The following is a 15,462-nucleotide window of genomic DNA, read 5'->3' as shown; positions in this document are numbered from 1 at the left end:
GCGACCGGGGCGTCAGGATGCTGCTCCTGACTTGCGCCCCCTTCCCGTCCGCTGAGCGGCCAGCGCCGAGGAGCAGCTTGCCGGGGGCCCCGCCCTGTGCCAGCGTCCCCTCCTGCCCGCTGAAGGGAGACCCCCGGGACTGGAGTTTTGCGGACACCAGGCTTTTCCCACAGCCTGGTCTGCCGGCGAGGGGCCAGCTGGGAAGGCCAGGCCGGGGGCACGCTGGGTGTTTATGGGCCGTGTCGTGGGGTGCTCAGGGCAGTCCTGGCCCGCGGAGCCCCAGGGCCAGGCCTCATTCAAGGGGCAGTCCTGCCCCCCCCACCACCTCCTCTGCCCAGTGTCTCGCAGGGGGAGGGACAGGAGCCCTGGGCTCGCTGGGGGTGCTGTGCAGGGCCCTGGTGGCCCTGGCCCTCCTACCTGGGCACTGGCCGTCACGTCCTCCCGCTCCTGGAGGCTCATGGACCCAAGGACGTCCCTCTGCTCTTTCTCACAGGGATCCTGGAGCCCAGGCCCATCTGTGTGAGGGGAGGAGGGGGCAGCAAAGAGTGCAAGGACACCTGGTGAGGGACTGCGGTGACACACGGTGGACCTCACGGCCACGCTGAGCAGCCTGAGGGTCTGCAGCAGGGTCTTGCGTGGGGGGCCAGGGTCCTCCAGGCCCCCAGGCAGGCTGGGCCCTGAGTGTGGACAAACAGCTCCCTCCCACAGCGCCTGCGCGTCACCCCCGCCCACTCAGCGGTGTCCTGTGTCCCTGAGAGCTGTGCCCTCCTGGCCCCTGCCCTGGCGCCTTCCTCCTGGCTGCAGGGCTGTCGGTGAGTTCACACCCAGCCCACTATCTGGTCTCCGCTTTGAATAAAGTATCTATTCAAATAAATTTGCATAGGGCAGGCGGCAGGCACCGGCAAAGCTCCGAAGGCAGACCCCGCCTGCCTCCAGCCCTCGCCCTGGGCCAGCTGCCCCTGCTCTGGCCTGTCCCTCTCCCGTCTGGGGCGACCCTGGCCCTAGGTGTGTGCACAGCCCTGGGCACCCGGCCATGGTCTTGGGCTCTGCTGCTGCCCACTCCAGGCTCTGTCCAGCGACTGACCTGTTAGTAGCGCACCAGCTGCCACACACTCCAGGACCCGCCGCACGGCGTCCCCAGGGCCCAGAGACCTGGACGCACTGCTCAGAGCCTTTTCCACCAGCAGCTCCAGGGCCTAGGGGCGGGAGGGACGCACGTGCCCTGGGGACCCAGACAGCCCTCTTCCACCAAAGCACTAGCAGGTGGGCTGGAGACCCCGGGCCCTGCGACACGAGGACCTCGCCCGCCCTCCCTCCTGCCCACCCCTGGGAAGCGGCCAGGCCTCTGCCACCTACTGCCACGGCTGCATGGCTCCGCCTCTCGGCCTGTTTCCCACCTGCAGCGTCTGGGCCACAGCAATGTCACAGACACGCTGAGGGACAAGGCCCACTCAGCACTACTGAGCCTCAGTTGGGGTCCACCCCCGGGGCTAGGCGCAGCCGCCACCTCAGCCTCTGAGGGCAGGGTGGGGACGTGTGCGAGGTGGTCTAGGACATTGTGGGGCTTCTCTAGTCTGGAGCAGGCCAGGGGCTGGTCACGAGCGTGACGTGGCCTGTGACTCCCAGGGGTTGGAGTGGACGGTTCCTCTGGACACTGGCAGACACTGGCCCTGCTTCTGGATTGTGCCGAGGGAACAGGACCAGGGCTTCCTCGGCCCAGAACCGGGCTCAGGCCAGGAGAGGGGCGCATGCCCCCTCAGAGCTGGGGTGGGACAGAGTTGTGCCCGCCACCTCCCGCAGCATCACATGAGCAGTGAAGGGCTTAGAAATGACATACGTGCCACTTCTAGACGCTGACGGGGCGGGGCGGGGGGACCAGGGAGGGGAGGGCGCAGTGGAGCCACAGAGACAGGCACCTGCAGCCGGAGGAGCCTGTGCTGGGCGACAGCTCCTGGCCACTGAGGCATGGGAGTCGCTGGGGACCTGAGGGTCTCACTGGGGGACACAGAGGCTCTTCTCTCCCTACATGGGATGGACCCAGGGTGGAGCCAGAGCTGTAGGGCCCCCCTTGGGGCAGGTGGCTCAGCACCAGCAAGGCCAGGACAAGGCCCCTCTCCCTGCCCTGATGCCGGGAGGGTCCAGGCCACCACCACCCATTTCCCTGGTGTGCCCACATTTGCATGTGGCCCTGGCCTCGCCTGCAGTGTGGGTTCAGGGTGATGAGTCACAAGCGGCCGTGGCCCAGCCCTCCCACCCTCAGACTGTCTCAGCTCTGGCCGCCCTTGGCCAGGTGCCCCGGGAAGGGGCACTTTCATCTGGGAGGAAGGAGTCCGGGCTTGTCAGGGCTGCAGAGCCCTCGGGGGGTGTTTGGGGGGACAGATGGCCTTACCCAGGCTGGCAGGGCCCCCCAGCTGGGCACACGCCGACGGAGGTCCTGTAGGACCCTGATGACAATCACACACGGCTGCAGGCTGCTGGCTCGCGCCTGGGGAGGAAGCCACAGTCAGCTCTTGGGGACCGGATGTGCTGCCACAGGGTGGGGGATGGCTGACTGGAGGGGCAGTGGCCCTGACTGGGGGGCGTGGGCTGGGAGGGACAGGCAGCCTGGAGGGCGGCGGGGCAGGGCTGGCCGGCCCCCAGTGCACACAGGCCACAGAGGCAGCAGCGTCCAGACCCGGGGCGCCGTCGCGCCCTCCCCGTTCCAGCCCTGCCCACCAGCCTGTCCTTAGGAGGGAAGGGGCTCCAGAGCCTCTGGGTGCTGAGCCTCCACGAGGCTGCTGGCTAGGTGGGTGACCTGGCCCCATCCGGCCCCAGGCCCCTGACCTGGAACCACTTGGCGTGACGGAGGGCGGCCAGGGACTCCAGGCACCTCTCGGGGCTCAGGACATCTCCTGGGTCGGGCTGAGGCTTCTCCGCTCCTTCTGGAAGGAATGGGAGAGAGTCCCCGAGGGAGGTGAGTGGGAAGGTGCCCATCCTCTCTGCTCCCGCCTCGGAGGGCTGCGTGGACCTGGACCGTCCATTCTTGGGAAATACTTGGCTCCTCTTGGATCGTCCCGCAGGGATAGGGCAGGGACCCCAGAAACCACTGTTGCAAACCCCGTCTGCCCAGGAGGGGTGCTGCAGGGGGCTGGGGTTCAGGGTGGGTGCAGGTCCTCTCCACCAGCCAGGTAAGGTGCAGATGGGAAGCTACAGACTGGGCCTGTTTCCGGAAGCTTCCAAATGCACCACAGAAAGGAGGATGGGGTGGGATGGCAACAGGTCTGGTCACTGAGGCCTAACCCCAGGCTAGGGAAAGGGCAGCCCTGGCCGGCTCGCACCTCAGGACAGGTGCGGCCTTGCCCTCCATGACTGCCATGGACCCGTCTGCCCATCACGGCAATGACTCCAGGGGGCCCCGATGGGACTGGGGGGAAGAGAAGGGGTCTCAGGGGCTGGCCTCCCCCCATTGAGGAAGGCAGTGGCCTGCAGGAAGTGACATGTCCTGTTGAGATTGCCCGGGGCCACCTGTCAGAGGATTCGGGTCTCCAAGGGTCTAATCTGGCCAGGTAGGGGCCTCGAGGGAGGCCTAGTGTCGAGTGCTCACGAAGGTCCCTGCAACTGTTAGGTCCTGGCCCTGCACCCACCCTGCCCACGCTCTCCCCCAGGGTCCAGAGGCAGCTGTGAGCCTTCCGGTTGTAAAGAGGACCCATTTGAACTGTGGTTCATGGCCTCAGCCACGGCCAGGAGAATCAGGAAGGGGCTCAGGAGGACTGGGCCTGGGGAACTGCTCAGACTCTTCTAGAGGGTTCTGTCACAGGCCCTAGCCAGCACAGGTTTGCGGGCATGCCTGTCACTTACCTCCCCCATGGCCAGTGCTGAGGCCAGTGACCGAGGCCCTCCCTTCCCCTGACCTTGCCCAGTACTCTCCCCTACTCTCCCAGATGGGGCAAATCTGACTTCAAGGAGCCAGACAAGTGGCCCTGGGACTGGGGGTCTGTGGTGGCCCTGGCAACATGATCAAGCTGCTCCGCTGCCTCCATCCACGCTTCACCTGGGCAGGGGCAGGGAGAGGTGGTGACGTGGCCCTGCCTATGTGGGACGGTACCCAGAGAATGGCACTGCCGCCTGGGAGCTGAGCAGCAGGACGTAGTCACCATCTCGGGTCTCTGCTGCCCCAAGCCCAGCTCTTGGGTGAGTAGCAGCATCTGGGATGACAAAAGTGCTGGAGGGCTACTGTGGGACCCCCAGGACTGGGTATGTGCAATGCTCAGGAAGTGTGGGCAGGGGCTAGGGACCTGGACAGAGGGGCCCGGCCACACCTCGGTCCCCAGAGGGGTCCTCTCGCATCAGGGGAGAAGTAAGGGTTACGGTGACCTGCATCCTGGGCTCCTCGCAGGAGGAGATGACGATGTTGGCTTCGGGGTCAGAGGAGACCTCATACTTGTCGTCCGTCAGTATCTGGGGTGGGAACACAATGCAGGCTGCGTCATGCAGCTGAGGCCACACTGGGCAGGTGCACCTGGGCCCTGAGCGGGGCCTCCCAGTGGAGAGCCCCAGGGCACTTGAGCGCAGATGGTGAGGCAAGAGCTGGTCAGTAGACGACATAGGACGTAACCACCTCTGTGGTCAGAGAGAAGCAGACTGACACCACGAGATGCCCTTGTCCCCGGGTAAGGACGCTCTCCAGGGGTCTCCATGGCAGCCAGGCTCCCTGTGCATCTGCGCCCCTCCAGGCACCTGTGTCCACCCTGAGTTGCCCCCAAACGCACCTTTCTTGCCAACCCTGATCTCCTGCCCACTCGGGCTCTCCCCATGGGGTGGGGCTCTGCCAGCTTCCCCACGGCCTTGGCCCTTGTCTCGGGGCTTGTCTTCGCCATGAGCAGGGCTTCTGGAGACCCGGGCTGTGCCGAGCCCCTGCCGCCCCGGCAGCTCTCAGGGGCTCAGGTCTGGGCCCTCCGCTCCCCACCTCACCTCCTCGCGCCCTGCAGGCCTGGCTCAGCCCAGGCCCTGTCCCTCCTGCTCTCTCCTGTCCACCTTTGGCCTCTGCAGGGCTGGCCCTGTCGTGCAGAATGCTGTACCCGAGGGCGCAGGTCCTCGGTCAGGGCTCGCGCCCCATCCTGTCTGAAGAAGCCCCCCTGGCCCCGTCCACCTGGCCCCAGCTTAGTTCCTTCCCAGAGGACAGCTGGAGCTGACTTGCCCACGTGTGGTTTCCCATTCACCTTTGAGGCCTGAGGCCCCATCCAGTGCTGGACACTGGGAAGGGACTCAGGAGGACCCGGCCGTCGGGGTGGGCTTGGTTTTGACCTTAGACATCACTCTGGGTGGCCGTGGCCTTCCCCACTATTCCCGGGTGAGAAGGGCGAGCGGGGCTCCCCAGAGGGAGCCGAACACCCGCCCCGGTCTCAGCCTCGGGCCTGACTCGGAGACATTGCCACGCAGCCTCCTGACGCCGGGCAGACATGACACAGGTGCCATCCCTGGGGTGGGACATTTGGACAGCTTCTGTGTTTTAGCCTGAACTCCTCCCACCAGGGGACCAGGAGCTGCCAGCGCCCCCTTTCCAACAGCTTGTGAAAAGAAGCTGGCCGGCCTCGGGCGGCAACGCCTCCACTTCCCTAAAGTCCTGGAGGGCGGGAGCCTGCTGGGTCCGCGGGCCCTGGGGAGCGGGCAGGGAGCTGCGGGGTGCCCGAGCTTACCAGGAGCTGCTGGGGCAGCTGCTCGGTGACCCTCCGCAGCAGGGCGTGTGTGGGCTTCTCGGAGCAGAGCAGGGTCAGCTGCACGTTCCTGTCTCCCCGCAGGACAAGGCCTTTGGCCAGGATGCCCACCCGCACGACACCTTTCAGGACCCGAGGCGAGGGCACAGCGCTGCTGTCAAGACAGAGCCGTGGGGCGCCGTCAGAGGAGGGGCCAGCGGCCCACTGGATGCCCAGCGCCAGCCCTGGGAGCAGCCTCCCCACGCCTCGGTCTCCTACTCTGTCAAGTGGGAGCCCGCCCCTGCCAGGGGCGCCCACCAGGCTGGAGTGAGTGGGACATACAGCTGTCCCTGGGCAGGGACACTCTGACCAGGGCCCACGCCTTCCATGCAGACCAAGTGCTGCCAGAGGAGCTGTCCACACTCAGCAGGTCAGAGGGTCACTTGCGTGAAAGGTCCAGGGCAGGCCAGCCCACAGGCAGGAAGTGCACTCGTGGGGGCCTTAAACAAACGGGGGTCAGTGCTTGTGGGGACACTGTAGCTGGGAGAGCTCTGGGTGACGGCAGGAATGGCGGCGCGGCCCTGGACTGCTCCATGTGGTGGAGCTGTGCACCTGAATGTGGTTCAGCGCTCAGCTCTGCGTCCTGTGCATTCCCCACTGCAGGAAGACCCCCAAGAGAGGACAGGAGGGACGTGACCCCCCAGGAAGGCCTTGAAAAGCCCCTGTGCGCATCCATCGGTCAGCCGTGTCCACCCCAGCACGCCGCAGGGGGCCTGGCCTCCGGTCCCCTAACCCCGCTCGTGAGGAAGCCGAGGTTCACCAAGAAAAGGTCGTCCCTGTGAGCGGCACCTGGGCACTTTATTTACTGAGTGTCACCCAGCTGTGGCCTCGGGCTCAGCGGAGCAGCAGGTGGCAGGCGCAGCGCGGTGCGGCTCTATGGGCTGCGTGCTGAGGCGCGTGGCCCTCAGAGGATGCTCCCAGCCAGGAGCGCCTCCCTGTAGCTGGGGCTTAGACTCGGAGACAGGGACCCTCTGCTCTGCGGGGAGCTGCAGAGCCTCCATGGGCCTCGGAGGGCCTGGGCCTGACCCCTGTGGTCCTTGCAGACACCCATCCTGAGGGCCAGGCCTCTCTGTTACCTGCGCTGGCCGCCCTCCTCCTCCAGGCTTCCCCAGTCCTCCTCGGCCAGCACGTCGGACACCAGCTTGAGGGCCCGCTCTGCGTGCGACACGGCCTTCTGGATGGCCAGCAGCTCTGCTTCGGTGGGGTAGATGGTGGCGTGCCTGCACATGACGTGCCGGTCATCGCTGGACTCTGGCCGCCGCCTGGGCTGTGGGGAGAGGCCACCTTGTCAGGGCTGGGCTGAGTTGTCTGTGGGACCAAGTGGGCAGGGGACAAGGCAGCCTGCTACGTTGTGACAGCACTGAAAGCCCCAGGAGGACTCAGGAGGAGCCTGGAGCAGGCTGGCGACAGGGAGCTGGGCACAGGTGGGGGGGACAGTGGCCAGCCAGGCTCAGAGGCGGGGCATGGCCAGGTGGGCGTCCAGTACCCAGGGGGCCGGGGGCAGACTGCGGGAGCCATGGGCAGCGCCAGGAGGAGCTCAGGCCTCCCGTGGCTGCAGGAAGCGTGGGCCGCATCCCTCTGTACCCGGCCAGAGGCTCGAGAGTCCACCAGGGTCTTGCCCTTGGTGAGGGGCAGACCTCAGCTTCCCATCAACCCGGTGTTTGGCCTGGGAGGGCACATGTCCATGGCAGCAGGAGCCGGGGAGTTGGGGCAGAAGGGGCACAAAATGAGGTTCCCCCACCCTGGGGCTACAGGTAGCTGACGGAATCCCAGGGCCGGGCAGGGGGCAGGACGGGATGCAGGCGCTCAGAAGCCCTGGTGCCGACAGAGGACTCTGCTAGAGGAGGCCACGCTGCCCCTCACACTGGCCCTCGGCACCCACCGGGAGCGGGACTGCGGGCACACCCAGCCTGCCCAGCGCGGGCGAAGGGGCCCAGTCGGGCGAGGCGGGTTGCTGCTCCTTGTCCTGGGGCCGTGGCTCCTCCTCTGGCTGCCTGCAGCGCGCCTCATGGTGCCTGTGGGCCAGACGGGACAGAGGGCTGGAGGGGACAGAGGGCCAAACGGGACAGAGGGCTGGAAGGGACAGAGGCCCAGGGAGCCGACCTCTTACAGCAGACGTGCTTGTGCCCCATGCCCCACGCGTGGGCACAGCCAGGCCCCCTCGCCTTCACACCCACACTGAGGGCTCTCGCTCGGCTCCCGAGAACTGAGGGCACAGCCCTGCACAGCGCCTGCCATATGCACAGTGGGACCGAGGCCATGTGCGGGGGTGGGAGGCTCCACGCGGCCTCGGTGCCCTCGGCGGTGTCTCCGTGTCCTCCCCATGTAGGCCTGCTGCTGCCAGAGAGCCCACGGCCCGGGTACTACAGAGGGCCAGGCCCGGCTTTGGGACTGCTCTGAAGGGTGGAGAAGGGAGATGAGAAAGTGTGCCCATAGTTGGGGTCACAGGGGACAACAGAGGTCAGGGGATGCATGGAATGGAGCAGTGACTGGCCCCCCATGGTGGCACTGAGCTGAGAGGCCCCCACCAGCCAGAACGGAGGCTGCCCAGTGTGAGGGTGGCGGTCTGGCCCTGGAGGCCCATGGTGGCACTGTGCAGGGCCCTGGGGGGGCGCGGGCGGGGCCTGTCCCTGTCCTGCGGCTGGGGGTGGGGGGCACCTCAGCTCCGAGCACCAGTTCCGCATCTCCTCCAGCCGCCGCTGGGCCCGCTGCCGCTCCTTCCTCATCTGCTCCTCCAGCAGCTTCCGCACCCTGCTGCTGGGCCTGGCGGCAATGGGGAGGTCGGGGTCCACTTTCTTCTGGGAAGGCAAGGCAAGTTGTGAGAGCAGGCGCCCCCAGGGAGGGTGCCACAGCGGCCTTGAGGACACAGGAGGGCCCCAGGCTGCCACACTCCGCGCCCACAGGGCAGTTTACGTCCTGAAGGTGGTGGGGGGAGGGCCACTGAGGGGAGCTCAAGGGTGAGCAACCGTCAGCCACCAAGGATGAGAGGTGACTCGGGTGCTCCTGATGAGGAGGAGCTGGGAGGGTGTGTCCCGCTCACTGAAGGACAGGGTGCTTCCCGAGCAAGGCCTCCAGAGCTGCTCACACAGCGCAAGACAGCTGTGACATCATAGCAAGACGTCTGAGGGCCACTTGTGCTCGCTCAGTATTCTGTCTGCTGCAGGTGGAAGCCTCACTGCACTGGAGGGTAACAAGGTGGCCACAGAATAGCCGCGAGCAGTCCAGCTAGCCCAGAACGCGCGTGCAGTCGGGGCCACCCAGCAAGAGGGAGACAATAGCCAGACACCATCCCATGGCTTTCCTGTGGGCTCACCCTCCTTGTTTTAAAAACCTGCCTGCAAATATGCATGACCAAAAGAATACAAAACCATCATTGGTTTCCCGAATCTATCCACTGTTCCACCCTCCACCCACCCATCTATCCATCCATGCACCCATCTGTCCATACACTCATCCATCCATCTACACATCCATTTATCATCTACCTATCCCTCCCTCCCTCCATCTGTCCACCCATCCACCCATCCATCCATCTAAACATCCATTTATCCATCTACCTATTCTTCCCTCCCTCCCTCCCTCCATCCATCTGTCCACCCATCCACCTATCTAACCATCTACACATCCATCCTTCCACCCACCCATCCACCCATCTACCCATATATCCATCCACCTATCCATCCATCTACCCATCCCTCTACCCATCCACCCATTCACCCATCTATCATCCATCCACCCACGCATTCACCCATCTTTCCATCTATATATCCATCCATTCAACCACCCATCCATCCATCTGTCCACCCATCCACCCACCTATCCATCTACACATCCATCCTTCCACCCACTCATTCACCCATCTATCCATATAACCATTCACCCATTCATCCATCTACACATCCATCCACCCATGTATCCTTTCTTCCACCCACCCTTCCATCCATCCATCCACCCATCCATCCACCTATCCATTCATCCATTCTTCCACCCACCCATCCATCAACTCATGTATCCATCCACCCACCCACCCATCCATGCACCTATCCACCCATCCATCTATCTACACATCCATCCATCCATCCACCTAACCATTCCTCTATCCATCCACCCATCCATCCATCTGTCCATCCATCCATCCATCCATCCATCCACCCTTCCACCCATCTATCCATCCATCCACCCCACCCATCTATCCACCCATCCACCCATCCATCCATCCATCTGTCCATCCATCCATCCATCCACCCACCCATCCACCCATCCATCCACCCATCCACCCATCCACCCATCCATCCATCCATCCACCCCACCCATCTATCCATCCATCTACACATTCATCCACCCATCCATCCATCCACACACCCGTCCACCCATCCATCCATCCACACACCCGTCCACCCATCCATCCATCCATCTACATATTCATCCACCCATCCATCCATCCACACACCCATCCATCCATCCGCACACCCGTCCACCCATCTATCCACCCACCCATCCACCTGCCACTCCTGCACCCATCCTTGGCTCCATCCCTGAGCACTCTGGGCAGGCAGTAGGGCAAGTGCTGATCCAGAACAGACTGTGACTGAGGTAAGAGGGACATGGCCCTGTTTCTAAGGACATGCAGGAGCCTGAAGGGAGCATCCACGGCCAAGAGGGCTGAGGGGTGCCGAGAGCCAGCCCTGAGACGTGGCTGAGGCTGCTGGCCGGTGGGGCGGCCCTGAGAGCGGTGTATGGGAAAGAAGGTGGGCAGAGAGCGTGGGGCGGGGGCTCCCAGCGGGAGGAGGGTGTGGTGGATCATGGTGGAGAAGGGTCCAAGAGGTGGCTGTCCAGGCCTCACAGTGTCCAGAGGCTCAAGGGACTGGAGGTACTAAGGCCCAGTTTCATGGAGGCCAAAAGTGTATTTCCTGATGTGGACCTGGATACAGAAAATGGAAACCCATGCCCTTGCCCACCCCGGGACCCCAAGGTAACCAGACTGGGCACTGGCAGGCGGGATAGCCAGGAGGCCGGCTGAGCCCTTGGGTGGGCACCGATGCCCCTGCTGGACGCACCCTGTACTGCAGCCGGTGCCGCCGCCCCTTCACGTGCATGTCCCTGGCGTTGGGGTCGTTGAAGCTGCACTCACACAGCTTGCAGTGGAACCGGATCACTTTCCCCTCGTCGTTGCACACCTGGGACACGAAGCACAGCTGCCCGTTCCAGCAAAGCCCAGAGGACGTCACCAACATGCAGGTGACTGGTCAGTTCTGTGCCTGCTCAGGGTGTCATCCAAAGAAAGCCCAGGCTGGCCTCCCGCCTGGCCCTTCCTCCTCCTGGCACTGCCCCAGGCTCCACCCCTGGCATGCACCTCACTGAGGAGCCCGGCTCTGCCCTGCTGCGATCGCTGCCCACCCTGGCCCTCCCTGGTGCCCACGGCCTTATGTGAGACAGCTTCTTGACAGGGTGGCATGGTTCTGGCTGCTGTGGTCATTCTGCCTGGGGCAAAATGTAAGATGCTGGACGGACTGGACCAGAACATGAGCCTGGGGACGAAGGCACACAGGCCTGCAGCTCCCTGTGACAGCTGTGTTCTGTGCGTGGCCCGAGCCCCGGCGAGGCTCTGGGAGGCGGACGGGCCTTGTGGGACTGACTGCTTCTCCCTGGGCGCATTGAGGGGGCCATGCAGGTGCATGGTGGCTCCCAGTGACCCGTCTTGGGCCAGAATTCACAACCTGAGCAGTGGTGAGCTGAGGGAACCCAGCTGCCTCCCCCGTAGAGGCCAGCGGGGCCTGAAGCCAGCTGGCAGGGAGTGGCACACCCGTCCCTCCCAGGAGCGTCCTGGGCCTCCTTCCACTGGCTGGGCTCTCTCCACCCGCCCTCTTCAGGGAGCAGATGGACAGTCCCGCAAAGGTGACGGCATGCCCTGCCCCTCACTCAGGGCCATTGGGGGTCTGCGCCGAGTGCTGGCCCCACAAGGTCTGCTGTGGCACCCACGGCAGGGGCGGGTTCACCTAGATCTCTCGTGATGAGCCCAGCGAGGTGGCGAAGCTGGATCCAGGGTCTGGCCCTTCTGCACTAGGGATCGGCCACGCGGTGGCCTCTACCCACCTCCTCCACGTAGTCGGGGCCAACGGGCTCCGCATCTGAGCAGCCCCCAGGAGCTTCCCATGGGCCTCCTCGGGAGGGTGGCTCTCCTGGCCCCTCCGACTTGTGCCGAGCTGATTTCCCCTCCGGGGGCCTGCTTCGTGTTGCCTGTGTCCTGGGAGGCCCTGAAGAGGGACAACCATGTCACTCCAGCCAGAAACCAGAGCTGGCTGGACACCCAGCAGCCGTGCAGTGTGAGGTGCACACAGAGCCAAGCCTCTCCTTGTCCTTTCCAGCTGGTGATGGCGATTAGCGCTGCCTAGACCACAGGCTGTGCAGGGTGAAAGGGTCAGATTCAATGTGGAGTCACCTCGCCAAGCCCTCCCAACGGAGCAGGGGGCACGTGGAGAGAGGGCTCTGCGCAGACTGATGGATAAAGGAATCACCACAGCTGGCTGCTCACAGGAGAACCAGCCACACGGTGCCCCAAGCCCCACCCAAGGAAACGCCTGCTGCTCTCGAAAACCGCATACCCCTGGGCAGGAGCCACCGCCCCCATCAGGGCTTGTGATCACCCATCACTGGCGCGAAGGCACCTGGACCTTTCTTTTAAGAGGCCATTCCATTGGGTGCTGTGGCCACGCCTGTGACCCCAACACTCAGGGGGCTGAGGCAGGAGGTGGCAAGGTCCAGGCAGCCTGGGCAACCTAGCAAGGCCCTGTCCCCAAATTAAGAAAGGGCTGGGTGCGGCTCAGGGGTGAGCGCTTTCCCGGTGTGTGGGAGCCCCGGGCCCGTCCCTGGCACCACAAAGCCCGTGAGTGACTTCTGTGGGTTCCGGGGCTCAGTAGGAGCCCAGCCTTTCCTCGTTGGAGCTGCGTCTCTGGGTCACACCAGCTCAAGTCACAGCCGAGGAGGCCTGAGGCCAGCCTGAATCCATGGGGCAGAAGCCCAGGCTCCACCCCTCCCTCAGGGACCCGCCAGCTGCTCCTAACCTCCACCTCTGTGAATCAGCCATGAGGAGGCCGTGGCCAGAGTCTCCTTCGCCAGGGAACCAGGCACATCCTGCCTCGGGAGAAATGCCTCTGCCATCAACTTCTCACGGCAGACGCGGGCGCCCAGGCCTGAGTTGTGTGGGAGGCTGAGTGGGGAGGGGAGGTGGAAGCCAGGCCGTGCAGCCCAGAGAGGCCCAGCCTCAAAAATGAAAGCAGGGCTGGGGATGTGGCTCAAGCGGTAACGCGCTCGCCTGGCATGCGCGGGGCGCTGGGTTGATCCTCAGCACCACATAAAAAAATGAAATAAAGATGTCCATCGAAAACTGAAAAATAAATATTAAAAAAAAATTCTCTCTCTCTCTCTAAAAAAATATTTGAAAAAAATGGAAGCAGGGCTGGGGAGGTGCTCAGATGAGAGCACTTGTGTGCCACGGGTGGGGCCCTGGGTTCCACCCCCAGGACCACAAAAACAGTCCAACAAGAAAGCTCCTTAGTGACCCCATCTTCAAACCACACTGCAGGGCTGGGCTGGGGCTCAGTGCAGAGCGCTTGCCTGGCAGCAAGTGCGAGGCGCTGGGTTCGATCCTCAGCACCACATAAAAGTAAATGAATAAAATAAAGGTATAAAAAAAAAAACCACATTGCAGGGCGAGGTGCGGCTCAGTCAGCCTGCGAGGGCTCGGGCTTCCGCACCACGAGAAGTTTAAAATCTGTTGTTATTCAAGAAGCCATGCTGCCCAGGCCACAGAGACCCACCCCCAGCAGCGCAGGACACAGGGGCCCGAGCGGGGACCGCTGGACAGAGCAGGGGGAACTGAGCCACCACTGCTGGCTGGGTGGCCCGGCCAGCTACCCTAAGTCACCTCACCCTGGTCTTTCCATTTGCGCATTGGGACAAGTGACACAATCTTCCTAAGGGAGCAGCTAAGGACGGTGCCTGAGGAGAGTGGAGGGCTCAGAGCAGGAGCTGTCACCACCTCCGGTCATGGTGGGCCCGGACTTGCAGGGCAGGGTCAGGGCAGCGCGTGGCTCGTCAGCGCCCACGTGACTCCTCAGGACCCAGTCTGCCCTGGGCACCAGGGTGGGAGGAAATCTCCAGGCCACTGACAGGGCTTTGGAGCTACAGGAAGACGCGACAGCAAAACCTCCCAGGAAGGTCTCGGGCCGCATTCTGGACGGCATCGCCCGCTCCCGCACACGGCACACGCCCTGACACTCAGCCTCTGCTCCAGGACCTGAGGAGGCGGCCAGGTTGCCCCGGTGCACACAGACAGGGATGCAGGGCCACCTACCCTCCCGCGGGGCACTGGAGGCCACGGTCCTCTTGGCCAGGGCTGGCCTGCCTGGAGTGTGGAGGCTGGTCGTGGCGGAGGCCGAAGGCCGGGTGGAGGCCTCGGGGGCGCTGTCCGAGGTGTGGGGGCCAGGTCTGCTGCTGCGGGCAGGGCTCCTGGGTGTCGGCTCAATGGTGGGGATAGGCTTCCCCAGTTTGGTGTGCAACTTGAAGACCTGGAAAGGACCCGTCCCTCCGTCAGGATGACCTCCGAGAGACAGGCTGAGCATCCAGGGGCCCCACCCCTTCCCGGGCTCCCCCCAAATGCCTCCAGAGCACCGCTCCCTGCCAGGGCCTCCTTGAGCTGCCCCTGCTTCCAGACCCTTCCTCCTGCTTTCGAGGCACCTCCGGCTCTCAGCACCTGCCTGGCTCCCTCTGGCCTCCTCTGGCTGTCCCTCATCCGGACCTCTGTCTCCCTGACTCCGAGGGCCCTGCCCAGACAGGGCGGCTCGGTGTGTGCATGTGTGGTTGGGGACCACCAGGCAAGCCGGATGCACGCATGCAGTGCTGGACACAGCCACTCTCCACCTAAGACCTGCAGGCACCGTGCTCCGTCCACGTCCCCTCAGCACTTGCGGGTCAAGGCATTTGTTGAGGTCCCAGTTGGCAAGGCCTGCTGGGTGGCCACCAGCATCTGCACTGCCTTAGACCCACCTGCTGGCTAGTTCACCCTCAGGACCGCACCACCCAGCAGGCTGCAGAGCCTCCTTGACCCCAGGCCGGGTCCCAGCCCTGGAGGGGACACTGCACCTGCCCTGCCTGGTCTCATCTCCTGCCAGCCCCCAGGCAACGACACTCCTTCTGTCGACCTTCCACACCCACCGGCACATGGCTGGGCAGTTCCCACAGGTGTTCGGGAGGCTGCACATACGGGCCTCAGTGAGCTGGGGGAGAGGGAGAGGGAGGGAGAGGGAGGGAGAGGGAGGGAGAGGGAGGGAGAGGGAGGGAGAGGGAGGGAGAGACGGTCCTAGGCCAGGCCTTCTCAGGATGGGCTGGAAAGATTGGCCCTATGCAAAGGCCCAAGGGCAGGAGGCAGGTGGCAGCGGGACAGGGCACTCCCAGCCGTCCTGCTCGGTGACTACGTGGTTGGCATCCCAGGGCTCCTCAGCCCTCCACGCCCTCTGGAGTGAGCATCCCGCAGACATTCACAGTACCCCGGGCGGGGGGTGGGCGCTGCTGATTTTGAAAGGCCCAGCAGCCTGGGGAGCAGGCCAGGGGTCTCCCTGCCTTCTCTCAGGTCGGGGCACCACCAACTGCCCCTGCAGGCGTCTCTCAGGCCACAGGAAGGCTTTGGTGTGAAGACAGGAAACAGCTCTGAGGGAATGTCACCCCCGCCAGC

At 64.2% G+C, this 15,462-nt stretch overlaps 1 protein-coding gene across 6 annotated transcripts in view; it reads right to left on the bottom strand.

Annotated features, from left to right (window-relative positions):
* The window catches only part of Zfr2 (zinc finger RNA binding protein 2), a 38,549-nt gene that overhangs the window by 991 nt on the left and 22,096 nt on the right, over positions 1-15,462 (bottom strand). Inside the window, exons 6-17 of one of the 6 annotated variants that reach the window (XM_027952698.2) lie at positions 14,086-14,299; positions 11,826-11,986; positions 10,790-10,909; positions 8,391-8,530; positions 7,615-7,747; positions 6,809-6,999; positions 5,676-5,847; positions 4,299-4,437; positions 2,824-2,921; positions 2,390-2,485; positions 1,085-1,196; positions 418-515 (exon numbers count right to left, since the gene is read on the bottom strand). In XM_027952698.2, the coding sequence (XP_027808499.2) occupies positions 418-515; positions 1,085-1,196; positions 2,390-2,485; positions 2,824-2,921; positions 4,299-4,437; positions 5,676-5,847; positions 6,809-6,999; positions 7,615-7,747; positions 8,391-8,530; positions 10,790-10,909; positions 11,826-11,986; positions 14,086-14,299 (1,674 nt within the window). Of the gene's footprint in view, positions 516-1,084; positions 1,197-2,389; positions 2,486-2,823; positions 2,922-4,298; positions 4,438-5,675; positions 5,848-6,808; positions 7,000-7,614; positions 7,748-8,390; positions 8,531-10,789; positions 10,910-11,825; positions 11,987-14,085; positions 14,300-15,462 lie in introns of all 6 variants that reach the window. The other 5 variants (XM_027952700.2, XM_071603997.1, XM_071604005.1 and 2 more) reach the window with 5 other exon arrangements.

The sequence above is a fragment of the Marmota flaviventris genome, chromosome 1, assembly GCF_047511675.1.
Source record: "Marmota flaviventris isolate mMarFla1 chromosome 1, mMarFla1.hap1, whole genome shotgun sequence".
Lineage (NCBI taxonomy): Eukaryota > Metazoa > Chordata > Mammalia > Rodentia > Sciuridae > Marmota > Marmota flaviventris.
The sequence above is the reverse complement of the archived record's forward strand: the minus strand, read 5'-3'. Positions and strand labels throughout refer to the sequence as shown.